This window comes from Cetorhinus maximus, chromosome 16 (genome assembly GCF_964194155.1).
Source record: "Cetorhinus maximus chromosome 16, sCetMax3.hap1.1, whole genome shotgun sequence".
Taxonomy (NCBI): Eukaryota; Metazoa; Chordata; class Chondrichthyes; order Lamniformes; family Cetorhinidae; genus Cetorhinus; species Cetorhinus maximus.
The window spans coordinates 30,252,014-30,268,538 of NC_135894.1; the positions used below are offsets into that span (position 1 = coordinate 30,252,014).

The 16,525-nt window shown below is 44.6% G+C and overlaps 1 protein-coding gene across 2 annotated transcripts in view; it reads right to left on the reverse strand.

Annotated features, from left to right (window-relative positions):
* The window catches only part of vwa8 (von Willebrand factor A domain containing 8), a 414,855-nt gene that overhangs the window by 55,340 nt on the left and 342,990 nt on the right, over positions 1 to 16,525 (reverse strand). For both annotated transcript variants that reach the window (XM_078559607.1, XM_078559606.1), the window contains one exon: positions 14,475 to 14,583. In XM_078559607.1, coding sequence (XP_078415733.1) covers positions 14,475 to 14,583 — 109 coding nt within the window. The remainder of the gene's footprint in view (positions 1 to 14,474; positions 14,584 to 16,525) is intronic.

The following is a 16,525-nucleotide window of genomic DNA, read 5'->3' on the forward strand; positions in this document are numbered from 1 at the left end:
GCTATGGGGAAAGAGTGAAGAAGTAGGATTAGTTTGGGGTTGAAAGAAAGTAAGACAGTGTGATTAGTTTGGGGGTAGATACAGGGCTATGGGGAGAGAGTGGGGCAGTGGGATTAGTTTGGGATTGATACAGCTCCATGGTGAGATAGTGGGGCACTGGGATTAGTTTGGGATTGATATAGTGCTATGGGGAGAGAGTGGGGCAGTGGGATTCGTTTGAGATTGATACAGGGCTATGGGAGAGGGCAGGGCATTGAGAGAGGGCTAGGGGAGAGAGCAGGACAGTGGGATTATTTTGGGGATGGATACAGGGTGATATGGAGAGAGGGTCAGTGGGATTAGTTTGGGATTGATATAGTGCTATGGGGAGAGAGTGGGGCAGTGGGATTCGTTTGAGATTGATACCGGGCTATGGGAGAAGGCAGGACAGTGGGATTAGTTTGGGCATTGAGACAGGGCCAGGGGAGCGAGCAGGACAGTGGGATTATTTTGCGGATGGATACAGGGCTATGGGGAGAGAGGGTCAGTGGGATTAGTTTGGGATTGATACAGGGCTATGGGGAGAGAGTGGGGCAGTGGGCTTAGTTTGGGATTAGTACAGGGTATGGGGAGGGAGCTGGGCATTGGACTTTATTTGGGATTGATACAGGGCTACGGGGAGAGAGGGAGGCAGTGATATTAGTTTAGGATTGATACAGCAATGTGGGGAGAGAGTGGGGTAGTGAGATTAGTTTGGGATTGATGCAGGGCTATGGGGAGAGAGTGAAGAAGTAGGATTAGTTTGGGGTTGAGAGAAAGTAAAACAGTGTGATTAGTTTGGGGGTGGATACAGGGCTATGGGGAGAGAGTGGGGCAGTGGGATTAGTTTGGGATTGATACAGGGCTATGGGGAGAGAGTCGGTCAGTGGAATTAGTTTGGGATTGATAGAAAGCTACGGAGAGACAGAAGAGCACTGGGAGTAGTTTGGGAATTGATACAGGGCTATGAGGAGAGAGTGGGGCAGTGGGATTAGTTTGGGAGTGATACAGGGCGATGGGGAGAGAATGGGGCAGTGGCCTTAGTTTGGGATTGATACAGGGCTATGGGGAGAGAGTGAAGAAGTAGGATTAGTTTGGGGTTGAGAGAAAGTAAGACAGTGTGATTAGTTTGGGGGTGGATACAGGGCTATGGGAAGAGAGTGGGGCAGTGGGATTAGTTTGGGATTGATACAGGGCTATGGGGAGAGAGTCGGTCAGTGGAATTAGTTTGGGATTGATAGAAAGCTACGAAGAGACAGAAGAGCACTGGGAGTAGTTTGGGGATTGATACAGGGTTATGAGGAGAGAGTGGGGCAGTGGAATTAGTTTGGGATTGATACAGGGCTGTGGAGCAATAGGATTAGTTTGGGATTGATACAGTGCTATGGGGAGAGATTGGGGCAGTGGGAATCGTTTGGGATTGATACAGGGCTATGGGAGAGAGCAGGACAGTGGGATTATTTTGGGTGTTGAGACAGGGCTAGGGGAGAGAGCAGATCAGTGGGTTTATTTTGGGGATGGATACAGGGCTATGGGGAGAGAGGGTCAGTGGGATTAGTTTGGGATTGACACAGCACCATGGTGAGATAGTGGGGCAGTGGGATTAGTTTGGGATTGATATAGTGCTATGGGGAGAGAGTGGGGCAGTGGGATTCGTTTGAGATTGATACAGGGCTATGGGAGAGGGCAGGACAGTGGAATTAGTTTGGGATTGATAGAAAGCTACGGAGAGACAGAAGAGCGCTGGGAGTAGTTTGGGGATTGATACAGGGCTATGAGGAGAGAGTGGGGCAGTGGGATTAGTTTGGGAGTGATACAGGGCTATGGGGAGGGAGCAGTATAGTGGGATTAGTTTGGGGTTCATAGAGGGCTATGGGGAGAGAATGAGGCAGTGGGATTAGTTTGGGATTGATACATGGCTATGAGCAGAGAATGAGGCAGTGGGATTAGTTTGGGATTGATACATGGCATTGAGGAGAGAGTGAGGTAGTGGGATGAGTTTGTGATTGATACAGGGCTATAGGTAGAGAGTGAGGAAGTGGGATTAGTTTGGGATTGATACAGCGCTATGGGGAAAGAGTGGGGCAGTGGGATTAGTTTGGGATTGATATAGGGCTCTTGGAAGAGAGTGGGGCAATGGGATAAGTTTGGGATTGATACAGGACTGTGGCAAAGAGCAGGGCAGTGGGATTAGTTTGCGAAATGATACAGGGCTATGGAGGGACAGCAGGACATTGGGGTAAATTTGTGGATTGATACAGGGCTATGGGAAGGGAGAGGGACAGTTGGATTAGTTTGGGATTGATAGAAAGCAATGGAGAGACAGAAGAGCACTGGGAGTAGTTTGGGGATTGATACAGGGCTATGGGGAGGGAGTGGGGCAGTGGGATTAGTTTGGTACTAATACAGGGCGATGGGGAGAGAATGGGGCAGTGGGATTAGTTTGGGATTGATACAGCTCCATGGTGAGATAGTGGGGCAGTGGGATTAGTTTGGGATTGATATAGTGCTATGGGGAGAGAGTGGGGCAGTGGGATTCGTTTGGGATTGATACAGGGCTATGGGGAGGGAGCTGGGCAGTGGACTTAGTTTGGGATTGATACAGAGCTACGGGGAGAGAGGGAGGCAGTGATATTAGTTTAGGATTGATACAGGAATGTGGGGAGAGAGTGGGGCAGTGAGATTAGTTTGGGATTGATGCAGGGCTATGGGGAGAGAGTGGAGAAGTAGGATTAGTTTGGGGTTGAGAGAAAGTAAGACAGTGTGATTAGTTTGGGGGTGGATACAGGGCTATGGGGAGAGAGTGAGGCAGTGGGATTAGTTTGGGATTGATACAGGGCTATGGGGAGAGAGTCGGACAGTGGAATTAGTTTGGGATTGATAGAAAGCTACAGAGAGACAGAAGAGCACTGGGAGTAGTTTGGGGATTGATACAGGGCTATGAGGAGAGAGTGGGGCAGTGGGATTAGTTTGGGATTGATACAGGGCTGTGGAGCAATAGGATTAGTTTGGGATTGATACAGTGCTATGGGGAGAGATTGGGGCAGTGGGAATCGTTTGGGATTGATACAGGGCTATGGGAGAGAGCAGGACAGTGGGATTATTTTGGGCGTTGAGACAGGGCTAGGGGAGAGAGCAGAACAGTGGGTTTATTTTGGGGATGGACACAGGGCTATGGGGAGAGAGGGTCAGTGGGATTAGTTTGGGATTGATACAGCACCATGGTGAGATAGTGGGGCACTGGGATTAGTTTGGGATTGATATAGTGCTATGGGGAGAGTGTGGGGCAGTGGGATTCGTTTGAGATTGATACAGGGCTATGGGAGAGGGCAGGACAATGGGATTAGTTTGGGCATTGAGACAGGGCTAGGGGAGAGAGCAGGACAGTGGGATTATTTTGGGGATGGATACAGGGTGATGGGGAGAGAGGGTCAGTGGGATTAGTTTGTGATTGATATAGTGCTATGGGGAGAGAGTGGGGCAGTGGGATTCGTTTGAGATTGATACAGGGCTATGGGAGAAGGCAGGACAGTGGGATTAGTTTGGGCATTGAGACAGGGCTAGGGGAGCGAGCAGGACAGTGGGATTATTTTGGGGATGGATACAGGGCTATGGGGAGAGAGGGTCAGTGGGATTAGTTTGGGATTGATACAGGGCTATGGGGAGAGAGTGGGGCAGTGGTCTTAGTTTGGGATTAGTACAGGGTATGGGGAGGGAGTGAAGAAGTAGGATTAGTTTGAGGTTGAGAGAAAGTAAGCCAGTGTGATTAGTTTGGGGGTGGATACAGGGCTATGGGGAGAGAGTGGGGCAGTGGGATTAGTTTGGGATTGATAGAAAGCTACAGAGAGACAGAAGAGCACTGGGAGTAGTTTGGGGATTGATACAGGGCTATGAGGAGAGAGTGGGGCAGTGGGATTAGTTTGGGAGTGATACAGGGCGATGGGGAGAGAATGGGGCAGTGGGCTTAGTTTGGGATTGATACAGGGCTGTGGAGCAATAGGATTAGTTTGGGATTGATACAGCGCTATGGGAGAGAGCAGGACAGTGGGATTATTTTGGGCGTTGAGACAGGGCTAGGGGAGAGAGCAGAACAGTGGGTTTATTTTGGGATTGGATACAGGGCTATGGGGAGAGAGGGTCAGTGGGATTAGTTTGGGATTAATACAGGGCTATGGGGAGAGAGTGGGGCAGTAGGATTAGTTTGGGATTAGTACAAGGTATGGGGAGGGAGCTCGGCAGTGGAATTAGTTTGGGATTGATACAGGGCTACGGGGAGAGAGGGAGGCAGTGATATTAGTTTGGGATTGATACTGGGCTATGGGGAGAGAGTGTGGCAGTGGGTTTAGTTTGGGATTAGTACAGGTTTTGGGGAAGGAGCTGGGCAGTGGAATTAGTTTGGGATTGATACAGGGCTACAGGGAGAGAGAGAGGCAGTGATATTAGTTTAGGATCGATACAGGAATGTGGGGAGAGAGTGGGGTAGTGGGATTAGTTTGGAATTGATTCAGGGCTATTGGGAGAGAGTGGGGCAGCGGGATTAGTTTGGGATTGATATAGGGCTATGGGGAGAGAGTTGGACAGTGGGATTAGTTTGGGATTGATAGAAAGCTGCAGAGAGACAGAAGAGCACTGGGAGTAGTTTGGGGATTGATACAGGGCTATGGGGAGAGAGTGAGGCAGTGGGATTAGTTTGGGAGTGATACAGGGCAATGGGGAGAGAATGGGGCAGTGGGCTTAGTTTGGGATCGATACAGGGCTGTGGAGCAATAGGATTAGTTTGGGATTGATACAGCACTATGGGAGAGAGCAGGACAGTGGGATTATTTTGGGGGTTGAGACAGGGCTAGGGGAGAGAGCAGAACAGTGGGTTTATTTTGGGGATGGATACAGGCCTATGGGGAGATAGTGGGGCAGTAGGATTAGTTTGGGATTAGTACAGGTTTTGGGAAGGGAGCTGGGCAGTGGAATTAGTTTGGGATTGATACAGGGCTACAGGGAGAGAGAGAGGCAGTGATATTAGTTTAGGATCGATACAGGAATGTGGGGAGAGAGTGGGGTAGTGGGATTAGTTTGGAATTGATTCAGAGCTATTGGGAGAGAGTGGGGCAGCGGGATTAGTTTGGGATTGATACAGGGCTATGGGTAGAGAGTGAAGAAGTAGGATTAGTTTGGGGTTGAGAGAAAGTAAGACAGTGTGATTAGTTTGGGGTGGATACAGGGCTATGGGGAGAGAGTCGGACAGCGGGATTAGTTTGGGATTGATACAGGGCTATGGGGAGAGAGTTGGACAGTGGGATTAGTTTGGGATTGATAGAAAGCTACAGAGAGACAGAAGAGCACTGGGAGTAGTTTGGGGATTGATCCAGGGCTATGGGGAGAGAGTGAGGCAGTGGGATTAGTTTGGGAGTGATACAGGGCAATGGGGAGAGAATGGGGCAGTGGGATTAGTTTGGGATTGATACAGGGCTGTGGGGCAATAGGATTTGTTTGGGATTGATACAGTGCTATGGTGAGATAGTGGGGCAGTGGGATTAGTTTGGGATTCATACAGTGCTATGGGGAAAGATTGGGGCAGTGGCAATCGTTTGGGAATGAAACAGGGCTTTGGGGAGACAGCGGGGCAGTGGGATTAGTTTGGAATTGATACAGGGCTATGGGAAAGAGCAGGGCAGTGTGAACAGGAGTGTGGAGAGACTCAGCTTCAATTTAAAGATGTGTCAAGGAAATTACATAAAACAGCCACAGTATAACAAATCTATACTTGAAAAAGTATAAACCCATAAATATCTCTGCAAATGTTTGGAGAACTAAAGCCCTTTGGGGAAGGAAATCTGCCATCATTCCTTGGTCTAACCTACATTTTTCTCCAGACCCACAGCAATGTGGTTAAGTGCCCTCTGAAATGGCCTAGCAAGCCTCCCAGTTGTACTGGACTGCTACAGAAAAGTCGCTAAGTAATAAAACTGGGTGGACCGCCTGGCATGAACCTCTGCACCATCAGCATTCATGGCACATCCAGCCCTGTCAACCTTGCAAAGCCCTCCTTACTAACATTCGGGAACTTGAGCCAAAAATGGGAGAGCTGACCAGCAGACTAGTCAAGTAACAGGCTGCCCTCGTCACACTCATGGAATCATACCTTACAATGTCCAGACACCACCATCACCATCCCTGGAAATGTCTTGTCCCACCAACAGGACAGACCCACCAGAGGTGGCGGCACAGCAGTATACAGTCAGGAGGCAGTTACCCTGCAGGGCCTCAACATTGACTCCGGACCCCACAAAGTCTTCATGGCATCATGTAAAACATGGGAAAGGAAACCTCCTGTTGATTACGACCAACTGCACCCCCATTACCCCGTCAGCTGGTGAATAAGTACTCCTCCAGGTTGAACTCTGATACATCAATAAGACATGAAAGAAATCAAAAACTGTGTCCATCAAACTTTATTCTTTTTTTTGTTAATTTTAACAATGGACTTTTGATGAACCAAAAGATGGCTGCTGCATGTCACATGACACACAGGATTAGCCATCTGTTCTTGAAGCTTCCAGCAGGAGTTACAAGAACAAAGGAGTTCTCATCTCATCCATGTGGAATCTCACACCCCATTGGAAGGACATGAAACTAGGCAACTAACAGACTCCCCCAGCCGAGACGATATAAAGACAGAGACATCAAAACTTGTTATACCTGGAGAGGTGTTCACAACCGCCATTTTGTTCCTAAGGCAAACAATGGACTTTGGCCAGAAGCACAGAAACTGCTTGTGAGGCTGCAATTAACTCATTAATGGGCCCCATCACATGAGACCCATGCTTCTAGTCTTTGGGACCATTTTAATATTACATTTCTAGCCTCACAGATCAATCTGCTGATTACCTTCAACCTGAAAAGAATAACTGCAGGTCTCCTGGCTGACCAAGTCGCCAGCCACCATCTCTCAGCTCCTCAAAGCCTGTTTTGTTTTTAAGTATCCGACCATTCCTGTTAAGCAGCCTATGTATATAAATCTCATCGTGCTCTATTGTCATTCACTTTAAAGGACTTTCACGCTGCTGTCTCCAATCTGGGATTCATCTGAACTGAATACCCCTATGAAGGAAACTCTCTCTGGACTTTGACTTTCTGGGCTCTGGAAATAATGTGAACTAATATTAATTTCTATGGCTCTATTCCTGTTGTTAACCATAGTTGCAAAATTCCCTCTTTTCTATCCGCCCCCACCCCCCTTACTGCATATGTGCGTGAGGTTGCAAACATCCCCTAGGTTTGAATGTGGAATAAACAAACTTTCTGAGTTAATCATAAAGAGTTTGCTGCAAGTTACTTTTAAAATTGGACCACAGGAACTGAGGGTTTGGGGAAACCCACCACTGCCTAGTTTTAAAATAATTAAAAACACTCTGCTTACAGACAGATGGTGAGAGAATAAAGTAGTTTAGTTTTCCTCTCTCTACTGTCCATAACAACACTGCTTGGAAGAAGCACTAATGGTGGCAAGGGCAAAGAATGTACTCTGGGTGGGGAACTTCAATGTCAGGTCAAGGGCTGGGAATTCTGTGGTGAGTAACTCACCTCCTGACTCCCGAAAGCCTGTCCACCATCTACAAGGAGTGTGATGGAATACCCTCCACTTGCCTGGATGGGCCTGTCTTCAAAAACACTTAAGAAGCTCAACACAATCCAGGACAAAGCAGCCCGCTTGATCGGCACCCCATTCACTCCCTCCATCACTGAGGTACAGTGGCAGCAGTGTTCACCATCCACCCAACTGCAGGAACTCACCAAGGCTCCTTTGATAGCATCTTCCAAACCCACAACCGCTTCCACCTAGAAGGACAAGGGCAGCAGATGCATGGGAACATCACCAGTTGCAGGTTCCCCTCCAAGTCAAACACCACCCTGATTTGGAAATATATCGCTGTTCCTTCACTGTCGCTGTGTCAAAATCCTGGAACTCTCTTCCTAACAGCACTGTGGGTGTACCTACACCACATGGACTGCAGCTGTTCAAGAAAGCAACTCAAGGCCAGTTAGGATGAGCAATGAATGCTGGCCTTGTCAGTGACACACATATCCCATGAAGGAATAAAAAAATCTATTGTTTCAAAAATGGGACAAGAAAAGGAGCAGTCTGTGTAACATCAAGGAATAAAAGCAAAATACTGCTGGATGCTGGAAATCTGAAATAAAAACAGAAAATGCAGGAAAAACTCAGCAGGTCTGCAGTATCTGTGGAGAGAGAAACAGAGTTAATGTTTTGAGTCCAGATGACTCTTCTTCAGAGCTAAAGCGAAGTAGAAATGTGATGGTTTAAGAGGGGATGGAGCAGGTGGAGCAAAATAGGTCAGGGATAGCCAGGAGCTCAGGAGAGATTGACAAGGATATCATGGACACAAGGCAAAGGGAGTGTTAATGATAGCGTTAAAGACTAAAGAAGGTGCTGATCGTGGCATAAAGGTAAGAAAGCAGAACGTGTTCATAGCAGAACAAGGGTCAGTGCTCTGTGAAAGCAAAACATAAGAACAAGTGACAGATGGCCCTGTGGGGGAGGGGAGGGAAACGCTGGGGGAGGGGGGGCAGAAGAAATGGATTTATAACATCAAAGGAAATTTTTTTGATTACCTCAGCATGTCCCAAAACTCTTTACAATGAACTACCTTTTGAGGTGTGGTCACTATTGTAATCTTGGGAGCCAATTTACCTCAGCAAGATCCCATAGACAGCAATGTGTACAATCACCAAATAATCTGTAGTCATGTTGGTTGAGGGATAAATATTGGCCATGACGCCAGGAAAGCTTCTTAGTAGTATTGTGAATAGTATTGTGAAATCTTATAGGTCTAACTAAGAGAGCAGATGGGGCCTTTATTCAATATCTCCACTTAAAGATGGCACCTCCAACATTGCAGCACTCCTTTAATACTGCACTGGAGTAATGGTCTAGATTATATGATCAAACCTCTGAAGTGGAAACCACAAATTTCTGACTCAGAGGTGAGACTGCTATCAAGAGAGAGTCAAGATTGATATCTAACTGTTGGACCAGAATTTACTGTCAAAATAATGGCAGTGTTATTTATGGGGAAATGGTACAGCAATTTCAGGCAAAGGGCAGCTGGGCAGTAAACACAGATATTCACAAGTTGCTGTCTGAGTTGCTCCATTCCGTGATTAGCTTTGTAAAAACAACATCACACCCTTAGCCTCCCCGTTTTGTAATATTTGGAAGGAACTTGCTATATTTACCCATGAAATGCACCGCAGAAAGTTAAGTCTTGTCATTAAATGTGACTATTGTTAATGATTGTCAATCAACATCTCTGGCATTGAAAATTTACAGTTTCAAGTGTGAAGTTTCATCTTCAGGTTTTGAATTTTTCAAGGAGATACTGAAATGCCAAATTTTAATTTATTTTTTCTTTCTTTTCCTTTGTCTCACTTTTCTTAATCCAATCTTTCCCTCTCTATTTCTCTTTCTGATTTGATAAAGGATTCACCCACACTCCAATTTACATTTCCTTCTTAATCCTTGCCCTGTTTATTTCACATTACTTCAATCTAATTGGTTGCTAGTCCTGTTTCTCTCACTGCAATGTTATCAGCTCACATTTCCAGCAACTTTGTGGGCAGAAATTTGAGTTGAAGGGCGCAGAAGCAAGACTAACTAGTGGCAGATGCCATTAGTTACTGTGCTACAGAAAAACCTGGCTCAATAACAACTTTCCTATAAAAATGCCTTCCACATTCACCACTGGTGTGGAGCTGGTTAAGGATGATTTCTACAGTGTAGACTATGAAATTACAGGGATTATACCTCCTGCACAATAACTAACAACATGTGTGTCCAGGAGCAATGAGGACTGGATTGCTTGTAATGAATACTATAAAGGCACTGAGTGGCCTAGCTCTAATTCTAAAGATACACTCTTTCAAACTGACAGATTTAGTATGAGCTCCTCCTGCACACAGGCAAGTCTCTGGACCCAAGGCACAACATTTCTTCTTATGAAAGGTTAGCTACATCAACAACAATCCACAGAGCATGAACACTTCATCAGCTATGTAATGCGACGGAGGCTGGGGTGAAGAATGTGGAGAATAAGTTGCTGCAAAAGTGCACTTCACATTAGTGTTCACATTCTTTGGAACAGTAGTCTGAGTTTTAGCAGGTAAGAGGCCAGACGGAGGGGTCCAGGTGGAGGGAGAATACTGGAGGTGGGTGTTTTAGCAGCTAAGAGACCAGAGGGAGGGGCCCAAATGGATCTGAAGGAGGGTCATACAGACTCAAAACGTTAACTCTATTTCTCTCTCCACAGATGCTGTCAAACTTGCTGAACTTTACCAGCATTTTCTGTTTTCATTTCACATTCTTTCCTCTGTTAGACAATACTGAAGATTGCTACAGTGGGACCCTATGTGCAAGAGAAGAAGAAGAGGTTTTTTTTTTAACATTATTCAAGCTTTTGCTGAAGGTCTCGTTCCAAACAAGATTTCAATCACATGGAATCCATAATTTGTTTTCGCACACGTCCTGACTCTGTTGATTCAGCTTTCTTCCTTTGGCACATGGCTGCTCTCTTTTTCATCCTCTTCAGGTACAGTCAAAAACTAAAAACATTGTATTTGTATGATTTGCGTTTATTTTTACAGGGTTGGAAAACTTGGTTGCCTTTCAAAATGAACTTTTCAGTGCCAGCACATTGTTACCACAGGATCAAAGTTGGCAGGGCCTAGCTGGAGGCTTGGAGACAGACCATGTGGGATGGGGGAGAGAAAATAAATTACAAAAACAGAACAAAGCTTTTTACAGTTAACAACCAGCACATAGGTTACTTCTATTCTTGAACTTTGTTGCTTGTACAACTGTTTCTGTTTTATGAAAATCCTCTGTGTAAAGTGCGAGAGTGTGAGCCAGTTCCCATAACCATAAGATGCTCAGACTGCTTAAGGCAGTGACTGTTGCCACTGAATCTGAGAAGGGATCTACAGCAGACCCAAATCTGTTATGCTTCAAAGTGCCTTAAATGTCCTCTTGGCCTTCTTTGCTTCAATGGAAATGGTACCAATATCTTAAGCATCTCCTCACAGCTAGTTTCTCATTCCTCAATATAGAAATGATAAGGTCATATTGATTGTCATCCTGGGGAATCTGCTCTTGACAATCAATATGACCTTATCATTTCTATATTGAGGAAGATAGCGCTCAAATTATGGTTAACTTTTGAGGGACAAATCTTTCATCCATTAGTCTTAGAATGATTTGAAGCCAGATCACAAAGGTAACTGTGTAACTGACTGCAGTATCTAATCCCCATAATGACTAGTTTTGATCAGCTTCCTTAGTAATTAATGACATGACCAAAAAGAGTTGCACACAGCACAGATGGTGCTTCACAGTAAGAGTCTCAGAAAAGTTTCCGACAGAAAAAAAATGAGAAACTGCTTCCACTGGTGGGATGGTCAGTATCCGGAAGATGGAGGTTTAAAATAATTGGCAAAGAAGCCAATGGGTTGGGGAGAGTGGGAGGAAAAATCTGTTTACTCAGTGAGTTATCATGATCTGGAATTCATTGCCTGAGAGGGTAATGAAAGCAGATTCAATATTTTTAAAAATAGAATTGGACATATACTTGGAAAAGAGAGAAAATTGCAGAGCTGTGGGGAAAGAGCAGGGAATGGGATTAATAGGATAGCTCTTTCAATGATCTGACACAGGAACAATGGACTGAATGGCCACCTTCTACACTGCTTGATTCTATAAGTGTATTATGTAGGACTGTCAAGGCTGACTCTGAGCCCAGGAATGGGACTTTGAGCCAAGTGTCAATCAGCTAAAGCTCGGCAGAGATGGAGGATTAGAAAACAGTGTCCTGGATGAGTGCAGAAACAAACCAACTCCTACCAAGACTGGGCAAGGGACATGTTCTGTGAGAAGCAGCTTGGCTGTCATCAGTGTGACCACTTTACTTCTTTGTCAAGCAGATGGAGGAGGCCCTTCAATAATCAATTTAGAAAGAAATAAGAGGATAATTAAGCCATAAGCCCATGGAATGTGTCCAGAGATCAGATTTGAATTCCTGAGAAGCAGTTAGCTTCGCTTTTAACCATTGCTGAAGTGATTTTAATCAAAAACCGCATAGCACTGAGACTTATCATAATCATGTGTCTGTAAAAATGGTCTGTCTGGGAAACATAGCAGATGGACAGCATCACCACAAGAAGCATGACACCATATCCTTATTGCTGCTTCTGTCAGGTACTAGATGCATCTATTGTCATTTCAATTCAGTTTAGCATTTTTCTGTGCTGGAACACCATTCATGTTAACCCTAAAGGTCTTGTTAAAAGTACAAATAAACCCAAAACTCTTGGTCATTTTTTTGTTTCAAGCACCTCATCATTCACTATGGAGGAGGCTATGGTTTGCTGGGCAGGAGCAGGTTGATGAATTACTTGGGTAGTGTGGAACTTATTGTCTACCTTGCACTAACTGTTACTGGTTTAAGAAGCAGTACCATTACTATTTGAAAAGGTTTACAGGGAAACAAATGGGTATTTAATAAAAAAAAAAATCTGTTGCTGCTTTAAAGTGCAGTGTGATTGAGAAGATCCCTGTTCCACTGTATTCAGCAAGTCAGGATGTGTGTTAACCTGAAAATAAAAGCCAACCAGTGTAAAACTAAAATTTCATAGGAATGCCTCCTCATTATGTTTTAAGATTAATGATTCCAAACATATTAAAGTTCAATCTTTGACACATCTGGTGGCTCTGCAATTCTAGGTCAGCTCATACCCAGTGTGTGAAGCCTGAACATGACGTTAATTGTGAGACACTTGTGTGGGAAGGCAGGTCCTCCAGTCACACTGAGGTGAAAATCACATGATGAGGGGAGGTGAGGGTGGTGCAGCCTGGGCCTGTTTTGTTCAACCTATGCAAAATATACCAGGGCTGGACACTGGCATAACATAAATGTTGTGCCTTCAAAGGAAAGGAAGTGTTCACAAGTGTGTCTGTCTGAGGGTTACAATTCCAGTTTTTTGAATTCTGCCATTAGAAAGAGGGAGGCCAGACTTGGCTGCAAATCCTCTTTTACTCACCTGCATCCTGCAAGTCACGGTGACAGGGTGATTGGGAGATCATTTCATAGTATGTACTCACAGCGAAGAGCGCTGCCTGCCTAGGGCATACATTGTGCATGAACAAGGAGCAGGAATATGCCTAGGCCATTCAGCCCCTCGAGCCTGCTCCACCATTTAATAAGATCATGGCTGATCTGATAGTAACCTAAAATCTGCATCCCACCTACCCCTGATAACTTATCACCCCCTTCACCCCCTTTGCTTACCAAGAATCTACCCACCTCTGCCTTAAAAATATTCAAAGGCTCTGGTTCCATCATCTTTTCAGGAAGAGAGTTCCAAAGACTCACGGCCCTCTTAGTGAAAGTTTTTTGCCTCATCTCTGTTTTAAATGGTTGAGCCCTTATCCAGCTACCTTCCAATACACCCTGCCCTCCCTCCCTTCCCCCTCCCCCCCTCACCAACCATTCCCCCAGTCCCATGGTTGGTTTTTGGACCCAGGATGGAGGTGCTGACTTGGAAGATGAACATCTGCTCCTTGCCATAGAGTTCAAAGCTTACCAAATATCTTACACACAAAGTTAGTCAATTACTGACAGAATACTAAGCATATAAAGGAGTTAAGATTCAGATCAACCATGATCTGACTGAATGGCAGAACAGGCTTGTTTGGCTGAATGGTCTACTCTAGTTCCTACGAGCCAGTCAGGAATGCATGGGGACCATAGGTAATTCTGGGGAAGTCTAGCCAATGCTTTTACACCCATTGATTTTATCAATAAATATGCCCATGGTGAGGCAGCTCAGTGTCAGTGAACACTCATAAAATTCTGGTCTGATCAAGATCTTAGCTGTTGTAAGGTGTTGGGTGTAGTTCAGTAGGTTTTATTAAGGTATTCATAGTCTTAGGTAGTTTAACAGTCAGCATTTATTAACTACTAGAAACAATATACAAGGTACAGTAGAAGTCCAAGCTAGGAGCTGTCTTCAGGCTTACTTGTGCACACAGCTGTGTCCAACACTGGACTGACCCCTAGGTGTGGGTCATGTGTTCTCTTACATCACTGTGTGGGCAGTACTGTACTCAGTTCCACATCAGCCCTTTATGTGCCAGACCGCTATACTACATTAGACTGACTCTATTTTAACTCTTTTCTATTTTTCCTTAGTTCTGTTGAAGAGTCATATGGACTCGAAATGTTAACTGTGTTCCTCTCCGCAGATGCTGCCAGACCTGCTGAGTTTTTCCAGGTATTTTTGTTTTTGTTTTGGATTTCCAGCATCCGCAGTTTTTTGCTTTTATCCATTTTAACTTGTATTGTTACTGCAGTTAATGGAATGAAATCAATTCCTTCATTCCTACTTACCAGTTCCTCCTGCCCACGTGTTGCCCCCAACATGAGGGGTGTTGTCCATATCAATTCTTCCGTGTTTTGGGGCGGTTACATCCAATCCACTGTCCTTCTCTATAGTAATCTGAATGGAGAAAAGACAAAATATTCCAATTACTGACCCTCCCTATGGCTCTGATTATTCCTTGAAGGATGAGAGCAGAAGCAGTTTTCAGAACAGCTCATTAGGTTGAACAGACCTGCCCTTCTGGATTGATCAATTTTACTGTGTGGAATTGCGCTATTTTATCCCTCAGTGGATAGCATGCTCCCCTCAGAGTCAAAAGGTTGTGGCTTCAAGAGAACCATCCAGAGGCGAGGCTGACTGTCCAGTGCAGTACTGAGCGAGCACTGCACTGTTTGAGGGACAGTCTTTCAAATGACTGAAGGTCTGCCCTCACAGAAACTGCAAATGACCGCATAACATTATTTTGAAGAACAGGGGAGTTAACCCTGGTGGTCTGGCCAATATTTATCCCTCAATCAATATCACCAAAAACAGATTGTCTGGTTATTGCCACTTTACTGATTGTGGGACCTTTCTGTGTGCAAATTGGCTTCTGTGTTTCCTACTTTACAATGGTAACAAGACAACAAAATTATACCATTGGCTGTAAAGTGCTTTGGGATGTCCTGAGGTCATGAAATACGCTATATAAATATATGTCTTTCTCTCTTCATCTTCCAGGGTGGACCAGACTAAGGGATGCGATCAGGAAGGGGTTGGGAATTTTGAAAGTGAAGAGAAACATGCAAAGGGAATGGGGCATCCTCCATCCACCTGTGGGTGGTCCACTGATTTCAGACATGAAGTAATAACAGCATGCATTTTCTGGTACTGAGGTACAACAGGGCTGTAAAAAATGCAGCAGAGGAGACCACTCGGTTCATTGTGTAGGTATTGGCTCTTTGAAAGCTCTGTCCAAATAGTCCTACTCCCCTGAGAGTGGAAAGCTATCCACTCCATCAAAAGCCCTCGTAATTTTGAGCATCTCTGTTAAACATCCCCTTAACCTTTATTCAAAATGTCAATCAAAAATAATTCTCAAATTCATCCTCCAGTTTGTATTCAAATCATTAACAAAAGCACAGGAGGGCACAATCTGATTTTTGCACTGAGAAATATAAATGAAACAAAAGTTACAATACGCGTTTAATCAGTACAGTCTGTCGTATAGGGAAAGGGGCTTTGTTTAGGTCTCTCACAAAGGCACTCTTGTCTAAAACAAACACTCCGATATTAACTTGTCCAAAAACAATTATGTTGATAATTGTTGGGAAATTGTATCCATTGCATATGTTCAATCTCCTGCCTTTGTTAACAAAGCCAAAGATCTGTGCAAAAATATCAAGTTCGAATAATGGCAGCTTAATTGGTTGTATTTTGTCATTCTTGGATTGAATGTTACAAATTTCAATTGTTCAGAAAAAAATGGCATTTAGGGTCTTTTTACTGGTCAATTCTCTTAAATAATCATTCAGGATTAGGCTGTGTTCAGAGAAATTTCCTTTTTTCTTTGGACTGTGAGATGGGGCCCTACATAAATAAATCTGTCCTAAGAATACAGAGAATTACATTGAATTCACAGCATGGAAAGAGGCCATTTCAGCTCAACCAACCTACGTCAGTGTTTATGTTCCACACAAGCCTCCAAGAGTTGAATCAGGGCTTCCTGGGGATGTACTTGGACCTGCAAACGTTCACACTGGCAATTACCTCAGGTGGTCACTATTCATCTCACCCTCTCAGCACATTTTCTAGCCCTTTCTTCCTCTCATACTTAAAAAGCTTTCCCCTTAAAGGGATCTATATTATTTACCTATTTTCCATTGGTAGCAAGTTCAACATTCTCACCACTCTCTGGACAAAGAAGCTTCTTTTGAATTCCTTACTGCATTTGTTATATTTATGGCAACTAGTTTTGGATTCTCTTACAAGCTGAAACATTTTCTCTCTATTTACCCTGTCAAACCCCATCATAATTTGACCTCTGTAATGTTACTGCCACCCTTCTCTTTTCTAGAGA